Here is a 20,000-nt window from a genome sequence, read left to right on the forward strand (position 1 = left end):
TGTTTTTCAATTTAGAAAAAGATTGAAACATGTGGACATTTCTTTATTTTTTTAAATGTCCAATGGATCTGCACAGAAAGGACCTAGGCTCTTGAATGTTGGTATGTGACCAAGTAGAGAGATGATCTTGTTCAATGTTGAAGCTTGACCAGAACAGACAGCGAGAAGGCCTGTGCCTTTAAGAATGGGTGTATAGTTAAACGCCCAGTTGTCGAATTGTGATAAGCGGCACACCAAACAGCCCCGGACTGATAACTGACCTGGGAGCGTGGATTTCAATGATTATAGTTAAGTAAATAAACTAGCTCAGCTAAGACTATCTCACGAGATGAAGGAGTAACCAGTCCGAATAAGTCACGGACACACTTTCGCCAAGAAGACTTATAGCGTAATATCAAACCATTTGTAGCAGTTTTGCCGACGAGGTACAGGATGTGACTGCAGGGCAACAAAGAGATAGCATGCGACTCTATTGTGTGACTCCAGTTGACTCACTATCGTTATCAGTATTTTTTCAACCGGACTGTGTGTTTATCGGGTCTTCAGCGTACAGTGAGTGTGCGTTTTTGGCCGGTGAAGGAGTACCGCTCGACTTATTGTCTTCGTATTTCTGGTTTGGACATAGTTTAGCTTGTTGTCCGTATCAACGTCCATCAAACACATATCGGATTATCGACGGAGGGGTGAAAACCAGGGAACAAGGTTACCAACGATGGAAGGAAAACTAGGAAACTGTAAACTGGTGTTCATTATCATGTTCTGCGTACAATGTACACAACCAGCAGCAGTTACCCAACCAGCAGCAGTTACACACCCAGCAGCTACACACCCAGCAGCTACACAACCAGCAGTTACACACCCAGCAGCTACACACCCAGCAGTTACACACCCAGCAGCAGTTACACACCCAGCAGTTACACACCCAGCAGCTACACACCCAGCAGTTACACACCCAGCAGCTAAACACCCAGCAGTTACACACCCAGCAGCAGCTACACACCCAGCAGTTACACACCCAGCAGCAGCTACACACCCAGCAGCTACACACCCAGCAGCAGCTACACACCCAGCAGCTACACAACCAGCAGCAGTTACACACCCTGCAGCAGCTACACACCCAGCAGCTACACACCCAGCAGCAGCTACACACCCAGCAGCTACACACCCAGCAGCAGCTACACACCCAGCAGCTACACACCCAGCAGCAGCTACACACCCAGCAGCAGCTACACAACCAGCAGCAGTTACACACCCAGCAGCTACACACCCAGCAGCTACACACCCAGCAGCAGTTACACAACCAGCAGCAGTTACACACCCTGCAGCAGCTACACACCCAGCAGTTACACACCCAGCAGCTACACACCCAGCAGCTACACACCCAGCAGCTACACACCCTGCAGCAGCTACACACCCAGCAGTTACACACCCTGCAGCAGCTACACACCCAGCAGCTACACACCCAGCAGCTACACACCCAGCAGTTACACACCCAGCAGCTACACACCCAGCAGCAGTTACACACCCAGCAGCAGCTACACACCCAGCAGCTACACAACCAGCAGCAGCTACACACCCAGCAGCTACACACCCAGCAGCTACACACCCAGCAGCAGCTACACACCCAGCAGCAGTTACACACCCAGCAGCAGCTACAAAACCAGCAGTAGCTACACACCCAGCAGCTACACACCCAGCAGCAGCTACACACCCAGCAGCAGCTACACACCCAGCAGCTACACAACCAGCAGCAGTTACACACCCAGCAGCAGCTACAAAACCAGCAGTAGCTACACACCCAGCAGCTACACAACCAGCAGCAGCTACACAACCAGCAGCAGTTACACACCCAGCAGCAGCTACAAAACCAGCAGTAGCTACACACCCAGCAGCTACAAAACCAGCAGCAGCTACACACCCAGCAGCAGTTACACACCCAGCAGCAGCTACAAAACCAGCAGTAGCTACACACCCAGCAGCTACACAACCAGCAGCAGCTACACAACCAGCAGCAGTTACACACCCAGCAGCAGCTACAAAACCAGCAGATCGAGCCACAAGACCTACAGTCGAAACGTCAACAAAAGTCCCGCGAGATACTGGCAAGACAGCGCAGTCTTCTGGCATCGTGAACAAGACGCTTGGTGAGTCAGAGTCTCCAAGTTTTTTTTTTGCATTGAGTCAAGTTTTGACTAAATGTTTTAACTTAGACGGGAAATCGAGACGAGGGTGGTGGTGTGTGTGAGTGTGTGTGTGAGTGTGTGTGTGTGTGTGTGTGTATGTGTGTGTGTGTGTGTATGTGTATGTGTGTGTGTGTATGTGTGTGTAGAGCGATTCAGAGAAAACTACTGGACCGATCTTCATGAAATTAAACATGAGAGTTCCTGGGTATGATATCCCCAAATATATAAATATATTTTGATAAATGTCTTTGATGACGTCATATCCGGCTTTTTGTGATAGTTTAAGGCAGCACTGTCACGCTGTGATTTTGATTGAAATTTTGGTAAATCAATTTATGACGAAGTCTGGATTATGGGATTGAATTTTGTTAGTTTGCTCATGAAAGTTGTCATTAAAATCAAATTTTCACTAACATTAAAAAATGATTGCATCGTATTCCTCAATTTTTCCTGAATTCTAAAATATAAACATATGACATGTTTACTTTAAAAATGTGCTCAAAATTACAGAAAATAGGTTAAGTTAAGGTTAAGTTACTGCGTTCGTACGCTACGCGGAGACAAGCGTGACCCGTCTTCTTTGGGCGTGGTTAATCGAGACTATCTTAATAATTATTGTCTCGGCGATGACTGTGTTTTGATGTTTATCTTTTACTTTGAGCCCGACAGCTTGACTAAATGTTTTTATATCGCTTCACGCGACTTGTTTAATCTCTTCATTATGCCTTTATTTATAAAATGCTGCGTATTGAACATGTCTGGTCATAATTTTATGATAAGGATGACTTCTACACCACAGAAATGTGGAGAGTAAGTACGATGTTTTCTCCTGTGTCGAGGTCTGAATGTATAGGCAGAGGACCCATGATGCATTATGCATTTCCGCTTTTTGCCATCTTTATTCATTCTATTATTTTGTTATCTTTATTATTTTTGAAGAATAGTAAAACGAAGAAAAGAAAGAGTTAAGGAGAGCAAATACTAATGGGAGCCACCCTCGTCATATGTACTAATGTGAATCAGAAACAATGTTACTGCTGCTCTAACCCCATGAACCTTTAAGAAAATAAAAATGTTCTACCTTTCGGCCTGAACTCGACCCTCATGTCACCTTGAAATTTGATCCAGATCAACAAGCCTTGGTCCCTGTATAAAGATCATCAAACCCTGGAAGCATATGAAGTTTCTAAGATCTGTTCTGTTCCTTTCTGCTGTAGGCTGTGCTAACATGAAGCTTCGCAGTCTTGCACGCAATTGGAAGCACGGGTATGGGTCCACCATATTTTCAGGCTCGAATTTTGACCAAAATGTGCTTTTTGGGTGTGTTTTTCAGACCAGCTGACTGTGGACGTACCCTTCACAATCAAATTCCAGGACATATTCATCGAAGAGCTCCGCGACAAGAAGTCAGAGGAATACCAAAACCGTTCGGACAAGTATCGTGACATGGTGAGAAACAATATGAGGTCATAAGAACACATGTATGTATCTTAGTGAGAAAGACGGATAGTTCACTTTGTAGAAACAGACCTTCACGTCTAGATGAATCGGGTCACCATCTCAGATGTGTCCTGGCTTTCACGTGGGATAAGACCATCCATCTACTGTCATGGACACATGTATATCCAACATGCACTGCCCAGTGAAACGTTAGATAAGACCATCCATCTACTGTCATGAACACATGTATATCCAACATGCACTGCCCAGTGAAACGTTAGATAAGACCATCCATCTACTGTCATGGACACATGTATATCCAACATGCACTGCCCAGTGAAACGTTAGATAAGACCATCCATCTACTGTCATGGACACATGTATATCCAACATGCACTGCCCAGTGAAACGTTAGATAAGACCATCCATCTACTGTCATGAACACATGTATATCCAACATGCACTGCCCAGTGAAACGTTAGATAAGACCATCCATCTACTGTCATGGACACATGTATATCCAACATGCACTGCCCAGTGAAACGTTAGATAAGACCATCCATCTACTGTCATCAACACATGTATATCCAACATGCACTGCCCAGTGAAACGTTAGAATATTACGATGAATGAATTTTGTTGACTGGCACATCTTTACCGACTGATCAGCTGAAGACGCCACAAGAAATGAAGGGTGTGGCGTATTCATCAAGAAACCAGGCCTGCCTCCAGTCTCTGTGTCAGCACCCGGAGGGAGATTGTGCTTCAACGACAAGGCTGACGTTCTGGCCCTCAAAAAACCACAGAGACAGTCCTGCAGTGGAAAAATCACCCCAAGAAAAGCTGTCTTCTTCTCTGACTCCTTGTCGGCGCTCCAGGCCTTGTCTTCGGGTAATCCAGACTCAACCTTGGAACCCCTGATGAACAACATCAACACATTGGCCCAAACCGCAACGCTTGTTCGGCAGTAGATTTCTGTGCACACAGGAATTGTGGGCAACGAAGTGGCGGATCAGCTGACAAAGGAGGGCAGCAAAACTGAGCTGCTAATCCAGGACCCTAATCCAAAACAGACAAAAACCCAACTTCAAAAAGAAAAACAATGAATACAATCCACACGAAGATGTCCTCCATCAGCTCACTCGTCACGAGCAGACTATTGTCTTCCGCCTCCGGAAAGGCCACTGCGGACTGAACAGTCACCTATAAAGAATAGGCATCAGACAGTCGGCCCTGTGCGACTGTGGAGAGGCCGAACAGACACCGCAGCATTTCCTGCAGACCTGCCAACTCCACTGCAAAAAGAGGGAACAAGTCTGGCCCACGGGGATAACGATGGACACCAAGCTGTGGGGCAGCACCAATGACATCAAAGCAACGGATATAGACACAACCAGCATCGAACCCTGAAGAAGAAGAAGAAAAAGAAAAAGAAGAAGCTGACTGACAGTTTGACACGAAATTCATTCATAAAAGAAAGTGCCCAACCCTGAACACAAAGCAGCAAGGCAGTTAATTTTTTGGTATGTGGTCAAACGGAGAGAGGGTCTTAATACCCAAAAGCCTCGACATATCTGAGATGGTGATCCGAATTGTTCACATGGGAAGGCCTGTCTTTAAAGGGATAGTAACTAAAATGATTGGTATATACGGTCACCGTTATTACGTGGTTCGTGTGTCTCTGTTCTTATGTATGTTTTGTGTATGCGTGTGTCTTTGTGTTATATTCATATAATTTGGAGTAGACCTTCTCAGGGCGAGGTATCGATAAAAACAACAACAACAACAACAACAACACAACAACAACACAACAACAACAACCACAACAACGACATACGTATGCTTCTACCATAACTTTCGGAAATAAAGATTTATCGTCATATTCTCTGTTCCAGGAACAAGTTCTTCAATTTTCTAGCGCTGTTTTTCTAGCTTTCGTTTGATACTCATTGTGTATAAACCGGTAAAACAAGTAAGAGTTTGTAATGCAATCAAATACTACTTTTGCAATAATTAGGCACATTATTTGAATAATTAACTGCATGATGTCAGCTTGGAATTTTGAGCGAGTGTGTGATTGAGTGAGTGAGTGAGAGAGTGATTGGGTTTGAGTTAGTGTGTGACATATTGATTGGCTGTTTGGTTGGATGGATGGATGGATGGTTGGAAGGATCTTGCTTGCTTGATTAATTAATTAATTGATCGAAAATAAGGCTGTAGTTAGTCAAATGACAGTGTGCATTTCCAGGACTTCTGTGTTGCAGCTGAACGCCGTTTTCGAGAATGCAACTGGATCCAAGTCCATCTCCATCTCAGGGTTTTGGTAAATGTGCTTTTTGCAACTCTGAATAAACATTTCACATAACGTTTTGAATAGTGCATTAATTTGCTGCATACATTGACATCAGTAGTGAGGTAAAACGCCGCTTATTACTAACTGCCCTTCGTACTGAATTTATATTTAGTAAAACTACGCGTCTTGCAACTTAATTGCCTCATGCTCTCATTCACATTGATTCACGCAAAAAGTAAGTAACCGAAGTAATACTCAACGCCAGTAAGTTGCTGTGATGCAAAAACTGAAGAGGTGCCCCCCAAAAAACCGTTCCCACAACCCCTATTTTGGAAATCCCCCCCCCCCCCCCGCCGCCCACCTCTACTCGTTTTAGTCATCTCAGAGAGGAAGAAAAAAAATAATGTTTCAGAGAAATGAGTGATAACGATGTAGCAATTGTCAATCACTGTTGTCATGACTGTGTCAAACACAATGTGTGAAGGTAAAATACACTACTGCATGTGTGTGCTTGTGCGCGCGCGCGCGCGCGTGTGTGTGTGTGTGTGTGTGTGTGTGTGTGTGTGCGCGTGCGTGCGTGCGTGCGTGCGTGCGTGCGTGCGTGTGTGTGTATGCGTCTGTGTGTCCGTCCGTCCGTCCGTCCATCCGTCCGTGCGTCTGTCTGTCCCAATGTGTTTGTGTGTGTTTCTTTATTTCTATTATGCTGCTAGGAACGGAAGCATTGGGGTGGACTACAAGGTCAAATACTCGCTCGACACAGTTGGAAATCTTGATGACAGCCGCTATGAAGATTTGAAGGATCGCCTGTCTAAACTGGACAGCGTTGATGAAGATTATGTGAACAAAACATTCGAGTACCAGGTTGAAACTGGTGAGTCATTCCATATTTATCCATCTTCTCTGGTCACTGATGGAGAGAAAAAAGGGACGTAATCGCATTGAATATAGCCGACATGAGCAACAAGACTAAGTGAGAGTTATGCGGCCTCATTCCCACACTTCAGAGAATAATTTAGAGCGCTTACTTCAGTTTGTTTATCAGAATTTCAGAGAATAACAATCATCCGTATGAATGAGTGACTTAAATCCTCCAAATAGCAGCTATTTAGGTTACATTATAGAACGTAAATAATGTATGATTCTTGGGCCAACGATCGTAAAACACTACATGTTTGTCTTCGCTTTTACGTGAGAGGCGAGCATCATTCTATTTTGACAAAACCCGAAAATGACAAGCCTGGCTTCTTTCTGTGCAGGTTGTGTATTTTGATGAATACATTCCACAAGAGAAGATGTATCTTTATGGATAATACGTATGAACTTATAATACTTAGCAACGACAGACACCACTTTTGGGTATTTTCTTCAAAGTTAAAAAGAGATCTTCGCTTGCCGTGACAAAAACACAAAAAAATTAATCTTAAATTCTACAATGTGAAGCCTTCATCGGCTAAAAACTGAGTGTGTTTTGTTGTTGTTTGTGTATGTGTGTGTGTGTGTGTGTGTGTGTGTGTGTGTGTGTGTGTGTGTGTGTGTGTGTGTGTGTGTGTGTGTGTGTTTGTGTGTGTGTGTGTATGTGTGTGTGTAGGGGGGTTATGTCATAGTAAATAATGTTGGGGCTCACCGACAGTTCTTTTTTTATATCATTTATTTATCTTTATTCTAGATTTCAACTTGACATTATCAGAGCGCCCTGCATGGAACTGAGGTTAATTAATTATAACAAAAATAAACAGCAAAAAAAAAAAAATGTTTTTTTTAAATACCGTTTTAGTTTGTTTTTTCATTCCTTTCAGCGAAACGGTTCCTGGCAGGGGTACAGGAGGATCCCTGTAAGCTGGATAGTGCGTGCGAGAAGTTCTGGAGCTGCTCACCGTGGGAGGACAAGAGTGGAGTCACGTGCACCAGCCCCTGTCATTCCTTCCAGTGTAACGCCCAAGGACACTGCTTGCTGGACAATGCTGGAAAGCCCTACTGCAGGTACCCATATAGCTCACAGGGCCAGATCAACGGAAAAAATCCATGGAATAGACGATGTTCGGAAATAACTTTGCCGGTTTTGTATGGTTTGTAAAAGAGTGAATACTTTTGCTTTTATTGAGTCAAACTGTCCCACGTGACATTATAGTATAACCGAGTGCCGAAACACTACGATCACCCCGGGAAGCGAAGTGCAATCAAACAGGATTGAACATTTTAGGGCTAATTTCTTAGCCCTATAAAAACTGTTATGCAAACCCGAAGGTTTCCATGAACATACAGACAATCGGAAACCACCAGACCCCATCACAAACAGAATTCTACAATCCACTGGTGTTGACTTTTAAAGGCCAACAACTCGGGTGCAGAGTCTGCTGTGAAAGGAGCGGTAGCCTCCCGTGTCACAATAGTACAGTCACTAGCGAGGGGTGTGTCTGCAACACGTGAACAAGGAGCCCGCGTTGAAAGCTTGCCTCACTAAAAGCAACAGTATTCACTCTGTCACAACCCATACAAACCCAACAGTTATTTCCAGAGTTCGTCTGTTCCGAAAACTGAATCTGAAAACGTTCGGGGTAATTCTTAACAACAACAGACAATAACAATAACAAAAACTTTATTGTCCATTGAAATGGTACCTTGATCTAGACAATTTTCTGCGATACATCCAAACATGTCTGCCAATGATCTAAAAACGCACCGTTAAGAAGAGGAGTTTTAAGACATTCAAGACAATAGTAACACATATAACATTATTGTATTGTATGGGGAGATTTATATAGCGCTTGACGTTCTCTAAGCGCTTTACATATTAATTTCTGCCGTGTGAGATGGAATTTTTTACACAATATATCACGCATTCACATCGGCCAGCAAACCTCAAGCCTATTAGGGCGAGCATTCACCTTTCACGGCCTTTATTCCAAGTCACACGGGTATTTGGTGGACATTTTTATCTATGCCTATACAATTTTGCCAGGAAAGACCCTTTTGTCAATCGTGGGATCTTTAACGTGCACACCCCAATGTAGTGTACACGAAGGGACCTCGGTTTTTCGTCTCATCCGAAATATTATTATAATTACTTTCGCAGTTTTCAATCTTTACACTTTTGACACATCATATCTGTTTGACTGTGCCTTCCAGGTGCCCAACCGACGAGCAATACGTCTACGGGGGTGAGAAGTGTGAAGAAAAAGCGGAAAAGCTGAAGATGTCTTCGGACAAGATCATCGCCATTGCTGCGGGCCTTGGGGGCGGCCTCGTTTTCGTTCTCACTGTCGCGCTGGTGGTCACGTGCTTCCGGCGGCGCAGACGTGGGCACGGCCATAAACTGCATGAAGACGATGCTAAGTCCGAGTATGTTACATGTACCTCATTAATGAAATGAACCATTAGCAAAATCAAGCACTTTGACAGCTGTTAATGAAACAGAAGAGGTCGGTATTCAGTTGATTGTTTGTATTTATTTAGTAAGTAGGTTGGTATTTAGTTAGGTTAAGTCATTTACAAAGTTAGAAAGTCAGATAGTTTCAATAAAACTGTTTATCTTGGTGTTGATTTCTCGATTTTCTTTTTCTTTCAATGAAAAAAATCATTCTTGTGCGACAGAAATCGACCAACGTTTTGGAAATGTGACAATATTTGTTGGTACCGGCCAGTTACGAGTTTGAGTTCATTACTATATAGATACTTTGCGTGTCTGCGTCTCTCGATGGTGCAGTGTTTTGACCCATCACTTTTCCTTAACGCGAATATAAGACCGTCGTAGAGCTACTTTACATGATAGCGGACATTTTAAATGTGTGTGGCTCAAGAAATATCGATGCCATTTTAAGTGTTTTCATGAATAAAAGTTGTTGTTTTTCAGAGTGTCTTTCCAATCTATTGGAGGTGTGAACGGTATCGTAGCGGGAACACCGTCATCTTCTAAACACCTCTATCGTAACCAGCAAAGGTACGACAAGCAATACGCGTGTTACCTCCCCTGTTGTCCTTCCCTCCCCTTTCCTGTTGTTGTTGTTGTTGTTGTTTTGGTGGTTGTGGTGGTGGTGGTGGTTGTGGTTGTTGTCGTCGTTGTTGTTATTGTGGTTGTTGTCGTTGTTGTTGATGTCCTGGTTGTCGTCGACGTCGTTCTTGTTGCTTTGTTGTTGTTCTTGTTGTTGCTGCTATTTCTGCTGTTGTTATTGATGGTGTTTTTGTTGCTGTTGTTATTGTTGATGTGGCGATGGTGGTGGTCGTCGTTGGGGTGCTGGTGGCGGTGGTGAAAACCGTAACAAGCCAAGTTGCATTAAGCTACACGCAATTTATTTACAACTGTCCAGCGCACTTTGCCCGTCCCCGCCTTTCCTGCTCTTGTTGTTTGTTATGATAGTCGTGGGGTTCGTCGTCGTTATTTTCTGTACTGTTGTTTGTTTTTTATTTCTGTTGTTCTTGGTGCATCAACACTAATGTCCACATTCTTTAACTCCGAGAGGATGCCACACACTTTGTCTTCGTATATATAAACATTGACAGACGATAACTAAAAGGAATCTGTCTTTATTGCCCAGCAGTGATGCGACCTTCATGCGCCAGAACTCGGGTCTACCCATGGAGACTCTTGATCGGTCAGCAGAGACGCGAAGCCCGAACGGCCGGCTGACCCCTCCTCCCTCTGGCCAGATGCGCTACGGCGAGGATGGCCGCTTGTACAGAGTGGTCAAGGAACGCCATGTGTATGAAATTGTGAGTACAGTGATGAAAATACACCCTTTGATTGTACATACCCAATGTTCCCTGTGTATGTAAGTGAAGTGGTGAAAGTACACTCTGGTTTCCGTGTGTGTGTGTGTGTGTGTGTGTGTGTGTGTGTGTGTGTGTGTGTGTGTGTGTGTGTGTGTGTGTGTGTGTGTGTGTGTGTGTGTGTGTTTGTGTGAGTGTGTGTGTGTCTCTGTGTCTGCGTGTCTGTGTGTGTGTATGTCTCTCTGTGTGTGTGTGTGTGTGTGTGTGTGTGTGTGTGTGTGTGTGTGTGTCTGTGTCTGTGTCTGTGTCTGTGTGTGTTTTGCTTTGGTATTACATACATCTATAATATTGATGCGTGTACATTGGCCACCAACAGAATGGTAACATTTTGTGATGATACATCCACAGTGTTCCACTTTAATTTATTTTTATTTGCGCCAAAAGTAATGCTTTGCATTTACGATGTTATGAAGCGAAACCAGACAAATGTTTCCTTTTTGTGTGTTTACAGCCGGAATCAGAAGCCTCACAGGCATTCAAAAATCCGACCTACGAATCGTTTCGGGATGAAACTGCAATGGTAAGTGTGCAAACTGCAGTGGTTATTTTAATTTGTATAATCGTTACCCTGCGAAAGAGGTTTTAAGTGGGAAAACCGTTCGAGACTTCGGTCAATACGACGTTCTCATTCCAGTTTGATTTCGCGATATCAGTAACCAGGTATATCTATCATTTGAAACGTTGAACCATGGTCGATTTCGAGCTCGATAGATGGATATTAGCTTAAAAAATGACCAACATTTTAAGGGACATATTTCAAACTAGGTTTTGGGCGATAAGAATTTACGATAAAAATCCACGCTCTTATTAGATTAGTATACTCTCAAATTCAAAAGTACCTTGTTTAAAGCACTGTGGAAAGAGATGCAACAGATTCAAACACAAACTAAAATTGCGATTTTGTTCTGTACAGTGGAGCTTCTCTTTTGAGACCCTCCAATATAAGACTCCCCATACTATCCGATGAAACCGGCACGGTTGGCCTAGTGGTAAGGCGTCCGCCCCGTGATCGGGAGGTCGTGGGTTCGAACCCCGGCCGGGTCATACCTAAGACTTTAAAATTGGCAATCTAGTGGCTGCTCCGCCTGGCGTCTGGCATTATGGGGTTAGTACTAGGACTGGGTGGTCCGGTGTCAGAATAATGTGACTGGGTGAGACATGAAGCCTGTGCTGCGACTTCTGTCTTGTGTATGGCGCACGTTATATGCCAAAGCAGCACCGCCCTGATATGGCCCTTCGTGGTCGGCTGGGCGTAAAGCAAACAAACAAACAAACAAACAAACAAATACTATCCGACATCATTTTTCTCACATGTTTGCTTCATTGTCAGGGCTCCCCACGGACGCCCCTCCTAGTGCGTCCCGGGACGCCCATTTTTAAATTTTAGAGGGTCCATAGACCCCCACTGCAGTATTTTAGAGAGTGCCAAGGGTCCAAAAGCCGAAGAGTCCCAGTGTACTTATAAAACATTGTGGTCACGTATAGTGTACTGCGAAATGTCGATTTCATTCTGAAAATGGTATCTACGGTACGCACGATAAAGGAAATTTAGTGCGTCCTAGGACCCGCTCTTTTAAAATCCAGTGCGTCCAGGGACCCCCTCCATATATTTCTAATACGTGTTTTCGCCTTCTAGTGCGTATAGGACGCAGGGAGGCGCGCTATGGGGAGCCCTGATAGTATCAATAAATTGACCTCCCTTATGACCACCTCTCTCTGTCATTGTCTTAGACTTTATGAGGCCTTGAGTAAGAGGTACCACTAAATACGACACCGTAATTATTCATTTACACGGGGGGGGGGGGGGGGGGGTGGGCGAGGGCGCTTGTGTTTTGACGGACAGTGTGGCTCAGTTTTGCGTCCTTAGCGATTGAGGCTTTCTTTCGATGCCAACAACTCTGACGAGTAACGTAGGCGTCTTCCCCAGACGAGAAGAACAGGGGCATGTCGTCAACCTTTAAATTTAGTATACGTTATTTGTAATTTGGACCAAAGTATAACATTTTACACACATCGAGACAATCAGTGTTCCTCCGAGACCGTGCTAGCGTATCTGTGTAAAATGTCATATTTTGGTAAAAGAATACAAATAACAGTTATGTATCGATTCGATCGATTTTTAGTAAGAAGTCCTTTGATTTGTTACGATTAATTGCACACAAACATGCACTTTTTCGTAGTCTCGGCTAGCCGACCAGATATACATGAGTTTTAGTCGGACTCTGACCTCATATGGTTAACAGTTAAACAGAAGGAAAAGCCAGTGTTTAATCGAAAAATTTGGTTTGAGCAAATTTCATGCTTTGACTTTACGTTTCCAGGTTCACCATGGTCGATCACATTCCAAGATGAGTCAGTACAGCCATCTCAGCGGCCAGAGAGAGCGCGTGTACAGCACCATTGATGATGACGTAAGTATTCTTGATGACGTCAGTAGTCTTGCGGACAAAAGGATTCCAGATGACATGAGGATTCTTGATGACGGAAGCCGTGGGACATTTTTATTTAAAGATATCGGACACCGAGGCATGCACAGCCTAGTGATGACATTTTGTTACAAGGGATTTTCTCCAGCTGATATCTCGAAGTCACCGAAACAAAATTCGTTTTCAAAATTCTTTGTCAGTTTCTTGAAGACATGCAAGAGAAGCGGTAGAATGTTTGCGTGTCGTCATTATTCGCATTATGACGTCTTCTCGAACTCTGTTTCGCTTTTGACGTCAAAGGGCAAGGAAATTACTGTTTGGTTTGTGTGTACGTGTGTGTGAATGTGTGTGCGTGTTTAGTATGTGTGTGTGTGTGTTTGTGTGTGTGTATGTGTGTGTATGTGTGTGTGTCTGTCAGTGTGTGTGTGTGTCTGTCTGTGTGTCTGTATGTGTGTCTGTCTGTCTGTCTGCGTGTGTGTGTGCGGGGTGGGGGAGGGGGTGGGGGGTCACACCCTGTGTGTCTGTGTGTTTTTTGTGTGTCTGTTTGTGCTGCGATTGCGAAAGCATTTAAATGCCTGTATGTATGCGCGTGTGCGTTGTCATGTACACAGATGGGTTTTTTAAAAAATTTTTTATTGGAATCAGATATCAACCACATTTTTGTTCTTCACACAAACGTGTGTGTTTTTTTTTTTACTCCTTTTTTATTTAAAAAACCCCAACTTAACCCTAAAACGTTTTCCTCGTCTACATATTTTCAGACTTACATGTACCAGCCGTCAGGCGAACTTCCACATTCTCGTTTCTCCGACATGAGCAACTTCAGTCGACTCAACCCTCTGGCTGCTGCCGATCCCGATGAGCTATCGGGGTTCCCGCGTCACGATGACGTCAGACGTGCAGAGGAACAGGCACACTACGGCCACGAGGATAGAAAGCAGCGAAGACACTCTGCCACTCGCTACTCTGAAAGGTAGAACTAACTAAATTACCTTTTTTTTTCTTTTTCTTTTTTGCCAAGCACATCATTGTGGGGCTTTTAATGAATAACATGCATCCTCCACTCACAATATATTTTCTTTCATCTTTCCTAAATTACCAGTCAGTCTCTGAGTCACTCCATCAGTCAGTAAGTTAGCTAAATTACCAGCGAACTTGCTGAGTGACTGAGAGACTGACTGACTGCAGACTGGCTGGTTAGCTAGCTAGCTCACTCGATCACTCACTTCATCGCTCGCTCACTCATTCACTTGCTCGCTCTCTCACTAACTAACTAACCAGGGCCGGACTAGGCGAAGAGGAGGGGGGGGGGGTTGCCAGTGGTGGCCCAGGGGGATGTCCCCTCTGGCGGCAGGGGCGGATCAGTTTATTTTATGACTGGTTTTTTTCAAAAGTATATTGTGAAGATATGGGTGTGAAGGCGCGAAGCGCCGAGCCGACGGCGCGAAGCGCCTAGCTTGCTAGGGGGGTCTGGGGGCATGCCCCCCCGGAAAATTTTGAAAAAAAGGATGCAAAATGGTGCAATCTGGTGCATTCTGAGGATGATCATTACCAGTTTCAGGCAGCAGATTTTGTCACTGATTAATACCCCAAAAATTGAAACTCAATGTAAAATAAAGAAATGCATACCTCATTCAATATTTTTATTTTTTGGCTGGGGGGGTCCGGAAACCCTAGAACCCACCCCCCCCCTCCCCCTCGTTGTGGGGGTCAGGGGGCGAAGCCCCCTGAAGCTGACGGGTAGGTCATATTCTGAGATAGGAAAATGGTCGCTCCTTGCATGAAACGGCATAAAATAAGCAATAATAATAAAAAAAAATTAAATAAGTAAGGTACATGTTTAGGCTAGAGGGGGGGGGGGGGTTGCGCAACCCCCATAACCCCCCGGTAGTCCGGCCCTGCTAACTAACTAACTAACCAGCTGACGAACTAACTAACTAACTAACTCTCAATTAAACACACAAACAATCAAGACAAAGAAAGGTACGCGTAGAAGGGGAAATATGAAAGATAAGCTTATAGGTCTCGAAAAGCGTTCGAACCCTTCCTTTGACCTTCACACGCGAAAGAGTACTTTCTTGATACAATACATGTACGAGTCCTGATGCTGTAATGTTATTCCAAAGGCAAGAATGACTCGACAGATAGAGGAAGGAATGACCGGACGAACGGAATAAACGACAGACTAAAAAAGAAAACGTGCATGAGTGTCCGTTTATGTATGTGTGTGTGTGTGTGTGTGTGTGTGTGTGTGTGTGTGTGTGTGTGTGTGTGTGTGTGTGTGTGTGTGTGTGTGTGTGTGTACATACATGTGCATACCTACCTCCCTTTTTTCTGTCAGTCTGTCTGTCTGTCTGTCTGTCTGTCCGTCTGTCCACACAAACACAATGTATAACCACAACCAACAACAACCATTGTCGTTACCAGGTCCCACGCTAGCACTCATCGGGAGGACGTACCCATGGCTCCAGTCAACGTGTACCCGGACCCTACCCGAGAGCCCGCATACCCATCCAGAGAACCCGGGTACCCGGCGAGAGAGCCCGCATACCCGGATGGCAGAGACCCTCTCTATCAAGGTATTGCAACATAACACTGATTGCATGCAAAGATGTTATTTTCTCTCCAAATGCCGTGCTGATCGACACAATGGTATCTTGCACAACTATATATTCTTCTTCTTCTTCTTGGCGTTCGCAGAGGTTACACAATCAGTCCAGCACTGGTGATAAATGTTGTCGTCTTCTCCAACTCCTGTCGACTGCCGTATAGTTTGGTCTGCAAGGGAGTTGGTGACGGCCACACTTCTTTTCGTTCCTCATCTAGTAAGGGACATCGCTGTAAGATGTGTTCCGCTGTTTGGTCCTCTTGACCGCAGGCACAGGTTGGTGATGGCGCCAGCTTGAACTTTCGGTTCATGTGTGCATTGAGCCTGTTGTGGCCAGTACGCAGCCTGATGAGGTTGACTTGCTGCTCTCTGGACATTGTGTGGTAGTCATCTCTGTTTGTCCTTGGTCTCATCAATGCCTTGATGATTGTCTTCTGCTCACTAAAGCTGACACTGTTTTCAGGTTGGTCTTCCACGGCTCCTTCTTTTGCCAGCTCATCTGCCCTTTCATTTCCTGGTATCCCACAGTGTGCTGGTATCCACTGGAGGACAACTCTTCTGGTTTGTCTGACCATCTGTAATGCTTTGGCCAGCTGTGGGAGTTTGTCGTTCTCTAGGGCCTGAAGGACTGAAAGGGCGTCCGAGAGGAAGACAACTTGGTAGCAAGGGTCTGCGGAGTCCTGAACGAAGGAGGCGGCCTGCATGAGAGCTTCTGCTTCTGCTTTATAGTTTGTGCAGTGTTTGCCAGTGGCAACGCTGGATGTAGCTGTATGTCCCCCAGGGAACTGGATGAGAATGCCTGCACCTCCATTGAGCACGGCGTTAGTTGCTGATCCATCGGTGTATACATGGATCCACGCCTCTTTTGGGTACTGTTCGTCGATCAGGGCTAAGGTGAGTGCCTGTCGAGCTGTGTCATTCTGATCTACTCCTGAGGTAACATGTGGAACACTGGTGCAGATCTGGATGCCTGGTTTCTCTGTTGCCTTGGGGGTTTCCTCTTCTTCTTGAGTCAGAGGTAGAGTGTTCTGTGGAAGGACTTCCCTGTACTGTCGAGAAAGTCTCTTGCTCTCGTGTACAAAACTGCTCCGTTTAAGCCGGTTCTTGGTGAGGTTGCTCAGTCTGTGCTTCATGGGGTGGTCGGGTAGGCACTTGAGCTTCTCGGCCTGTACCATAGTCTTGGCTTCTCTTCTCTGACAGAGGGGTTGGATGGTGGTAAGCTTCTCCATTTCCTTGATGGGCGTGGATTTCATTGCACCGGTGATGAGTCGGAGGGCCTGGTTTTGCACACGGTCAAGGGTCTGCAGGTTTGTCTTGGCTGAGGTTGACCACGCTGTGGAGCCGTACTCGAGGTGGGGTCTGATTGTTCCCTGGTATACTGTCTTCAGTATCTTCTCGTTCGCTCCCCAGGTGGTACCTGCCAGCTTCCTGAGTATGGCTAGCTTGCGCCGGGCCTTTGTCTCTGCCTGTGCAATGTGTGGTTTCCAGGTCTGCCGTCTATCAAAGGTGACACCAAGGTACGTTGCTTCTTCATCCTCTCTCAGAGGAGTTCCACCAAGCCTAATGGTTCCGGCTTTCTGCTTTGGCGACAGTGTGAATAGGGTGGTGGAGGATTTCTCCTTGTTGATGGAGACGCACCAATCTTCTGCCCATGCGTTCAGCCTATCTGCCGCTTGCTGCATTCTGTAGGTGGCAGTACTTGCGTGCTCCTCCTTGCACCAGATCACAAGGTCGTCTGCGTAGAGAGCAGCTTTGATCCCCTTGGGCATCTCAGACACCAGATCGTCGATGAAGAGAAGGAAGAGTGTGGGGGAGAGGACTCCGCCCTGAGGGACGCCATGACGAAGGAGGAACTTCTTGCTTTTGGTCTGGTCGACGTTAACTCTTGCCCTGCGGTTATAGAGGTAAGAGCGAATCCACTGGTACATGTTGCTGGACACGCCTTTCCTCAGCAGTTTTACAAGGAGTCCATCTTTCCAGACCTTGTCAAAGGCCTTCTGAAGATCTATCCAGGTGACGAAGACCAGCTTCTGTTCCTGAAAGGCATCTTCAACTTCTTGCGCCAGGTAAGTGACCTGATCTTCAGTGCTGCGGAACTGTCGGAATCCAGCTTGTTCAGGGGCGAGGAGGTTCCTGGATTCCAGGTACCACCTGAGGCGCTCGTTCACAATTCTCTCCAGGGTCTTCACAACACAGCTGGTGAGGCTGATTGGGCGATAGCTGGTGGCCTTCTTTGGATCCTTCCCTTTTTTTAAGATGGGGATCATGATCGCTTCTCGCCAGAGTTGTGGTAGCGATCCTTCTTGCCAGCTGCTGTTGAAGACCTCGAGTAGCTTGTTCTCTGCTGCACTACCAAGGTGGGTTAGCATCTCGTTGGTGATGCCGTCTGGGCCAGGGGACTTCTTCGCCTTTGACTTTTTCAGAGCTGAGTGCAGCTCGTGGAGTGTGAGTGGTTGACTCATGGCGTCCACTGTCGACTGTCTGGCAGGTCTCTCTCTTTTCTCTCTTCTTGCTTCTCTCTGTTTCTCGGGGCTAACATGGAGGTTGCTCTCAGCTGCATAGCTTTCAGCAAATTGGTTGGCAGCATGCTTTCCAGTTAGCACCTTCCCGTTCTCTTCTAATGTGATCTTTCCTCTGCTGGTGTTCTCATCATTCAACTGCTTGGTGAGCCTCCAGAGCTTTCTGCCATCCTTCTCAAGGTTCAGAGAGCTTGTTTTCTCTTGCCAGCTTCTCCGTCTTGCCTGTAGCTTCTTTTTGAGAAATTTGGCTTTGGCTTCCTGGAGGCGGATGTTGTTGTTTTGTGACGGGTTGACTTCTGCTTCCCTTCTGGCGTCTGCCAGATCATCATCCAGTTCCTGCAATTCATTGCTCCAGTAGGGCTTATAGTCTCTCCTGGCACCCCTGGGAATGGACTCACGCGCTGCTCTGAGGATGCTCATGTTGAAGTCCTTAACTATATATTAAAACGCATATATAAAAGCCGAGTTATGAAGCACAATTCACAACTATGTATCCACGTTTTGGTAGGAGACTGGTATAAAATGCACTCTGACTGATGAATAAAAAAAAATAAGAAATCGACAAACAGTAACACAAACTCAATCACTCCGTCACACACACACACACACACACACACACACACACACACACACACACACACACACACACACACACACACACACACACACACACACACACACACACACACACAGTAAGCATAGGTGACACTGTGCAAGAAAGCGAGACACTAGATCTAGATCTGTCTGTCTGCATGTGTAGCCTACTTACAGGGACACGACTGCCAACTAGTCTCGGCCCGCTCAAAATAACAATGACCGAGACTTTCAGTAATTCCTTCGCGTGACGTCTAGGTCCGTGGTCTAACCCTCTTACGCCATAATGTGACGTCTTCAAATGTTAAAGTTTCTATCACACACACACACACACACACACACACACACACACACACACACACACACACACACACACACACACACGCACAGACAGACAGAGTTTACCATCGCATAGGCTACACTTACGTGAGCCAACTATACTAGCAAAGATGTTGCAAGACAAGGGAGGTAACTGTGTTATTTTCAGAGCTCAGAACTATTTTCAGCATGGTGATTTTGCTTTCTGTTTCGATTGTCTCGAATCGCATGTTGAACATAACTCGACTTCCAAATAGGTAAATACCGCGTTCTTCTCGCGCAGTCTACCATGTAAACCACCACATATCTGTCCAGGGTTTTACATGGGATAAGAGGCTCCTTCCACTTTGACACATACCAACATTCAACAACCGGTACCACTTACATGAGTAGTTGTTTAAAATAACAGAATTTTATAGTTAAATGGGGGTAAAAAGACCAATGAAGAAGGATGCTGCCCGCCTAATCCACAAACAAACAAACCAAAGATAACAGAATTTCGGAGTTAAATGGGGAAAAAAGGCAATGAAGAAGGATGATTGAGAGAAAAAAATGAAGAGGCGAGAAACAAGCAAACAAATAGGGTCGAAGCAACCTGCAATGCAACTGAGGTAAAAATATTTTTTTTAAAGTAAAAAAATTAAATTAAAATTTTTTTTAAAAATTGATAACCGGTTCCTATTTAGTACAGTTGCTTTCTCTTCCGCCAGGGAGGGATAGAGCGGGCCCGGAGTACGCCCGACCGAACAAGCGTTCCCCCAGACCCGGGCACGCGGAGGATAGGGGAAATGCCCTGGTCCACGACTTCTCGGACCGGGTAAGTCACAGCCAAAGACAGGGGCCCGATGGTCGAAT

General features: G+C 45.4%; 1 protein-coding gene across 1 annotated transcript in view; it reads left to right on the forward strand.

Moving 5' to 3' along the window:
* The window catches only part of LOC138954811 (uncharacterized), a 26,178-nt gene that overhangs the window by 992 nt on the left and 5,186 nt on the right, over nucleotides 1-20,000 (forward strand). Inside the window, exons 2-16 of the mRNA XM_070326581.1 lie at nucleotides 783-1,420; nucleotides 1,455-1,516; nucleotides 1,551-2,144; nucleotides 3,517-3,632; nucleotides 5,888-5,946; nucleotides 6,627-6,787; nucleotides 7,713-7,896; nucleotides 9,043-9,255; nucleotides 9,767-9,853; nucleotides 10,452-10,623; nucleotides 11,132-11,200; nucleotides 13,002-13,091; nucleotides 13,868-14,079; nucleotides 15,534-15,685; nucleotides 19,856-19,962. Of these exons, the coding sequence (XP_070182682.1) occupies nucleotides 783-1,420; nucleotides 1,455-1,516; nucleotides 1,551-2,144; nucleotides 3,517-3,632; nucleotides 5,888-5,946; nucleotides 6,627-6,787; nucleotides 7,713-7,896; nucleotides 9,043-9,255; nucleotides 9,767-9,853; nucleotides 10,452-10,623; nucleotides 11,132-11,200; nucleotides 13,002-13,091; nucleotides 13,868-14,079; nucleotides 15,534-15,685; nucleotides 19,856-19,962 (2,916 nt within the window). The remainder of the gene's footprint in view (nucleotides 1-782; nucleotides 1,421-1,454; nucleotides 1,517-1,550; nucleotides 2,145-3,516; nucleotides 3,633-5,887; nucleotides 5,947-6,626; nucleotides 6,788-7,712; nucleotides 7,897-9,042; nucleotides 9,256-9,766; nucleotides 9,854-10,451; nucleotides 10,624-11,131; nucleotides 11,201-13,001; nucleotides 13,092-13,867; nucleotides 14,080-15,533; nucleotides 15,686-19,855; nucleotides 19,963-20,000) is intronic.

This window comes from Littorina saxatilis, linkage group LG2, assembly GCF_037325665.1.
Source record: "Littorina saxatilis isolate snail1 linkage group LG2, US_GU_Lsax_2.0, whole genome shotgun sequence".
NCBI lineage: Eukaryota > Metazoa > Mollusca > Gastropoda > Littorinimorpha > Littorinidae > Littorina > Littorina saxatilis.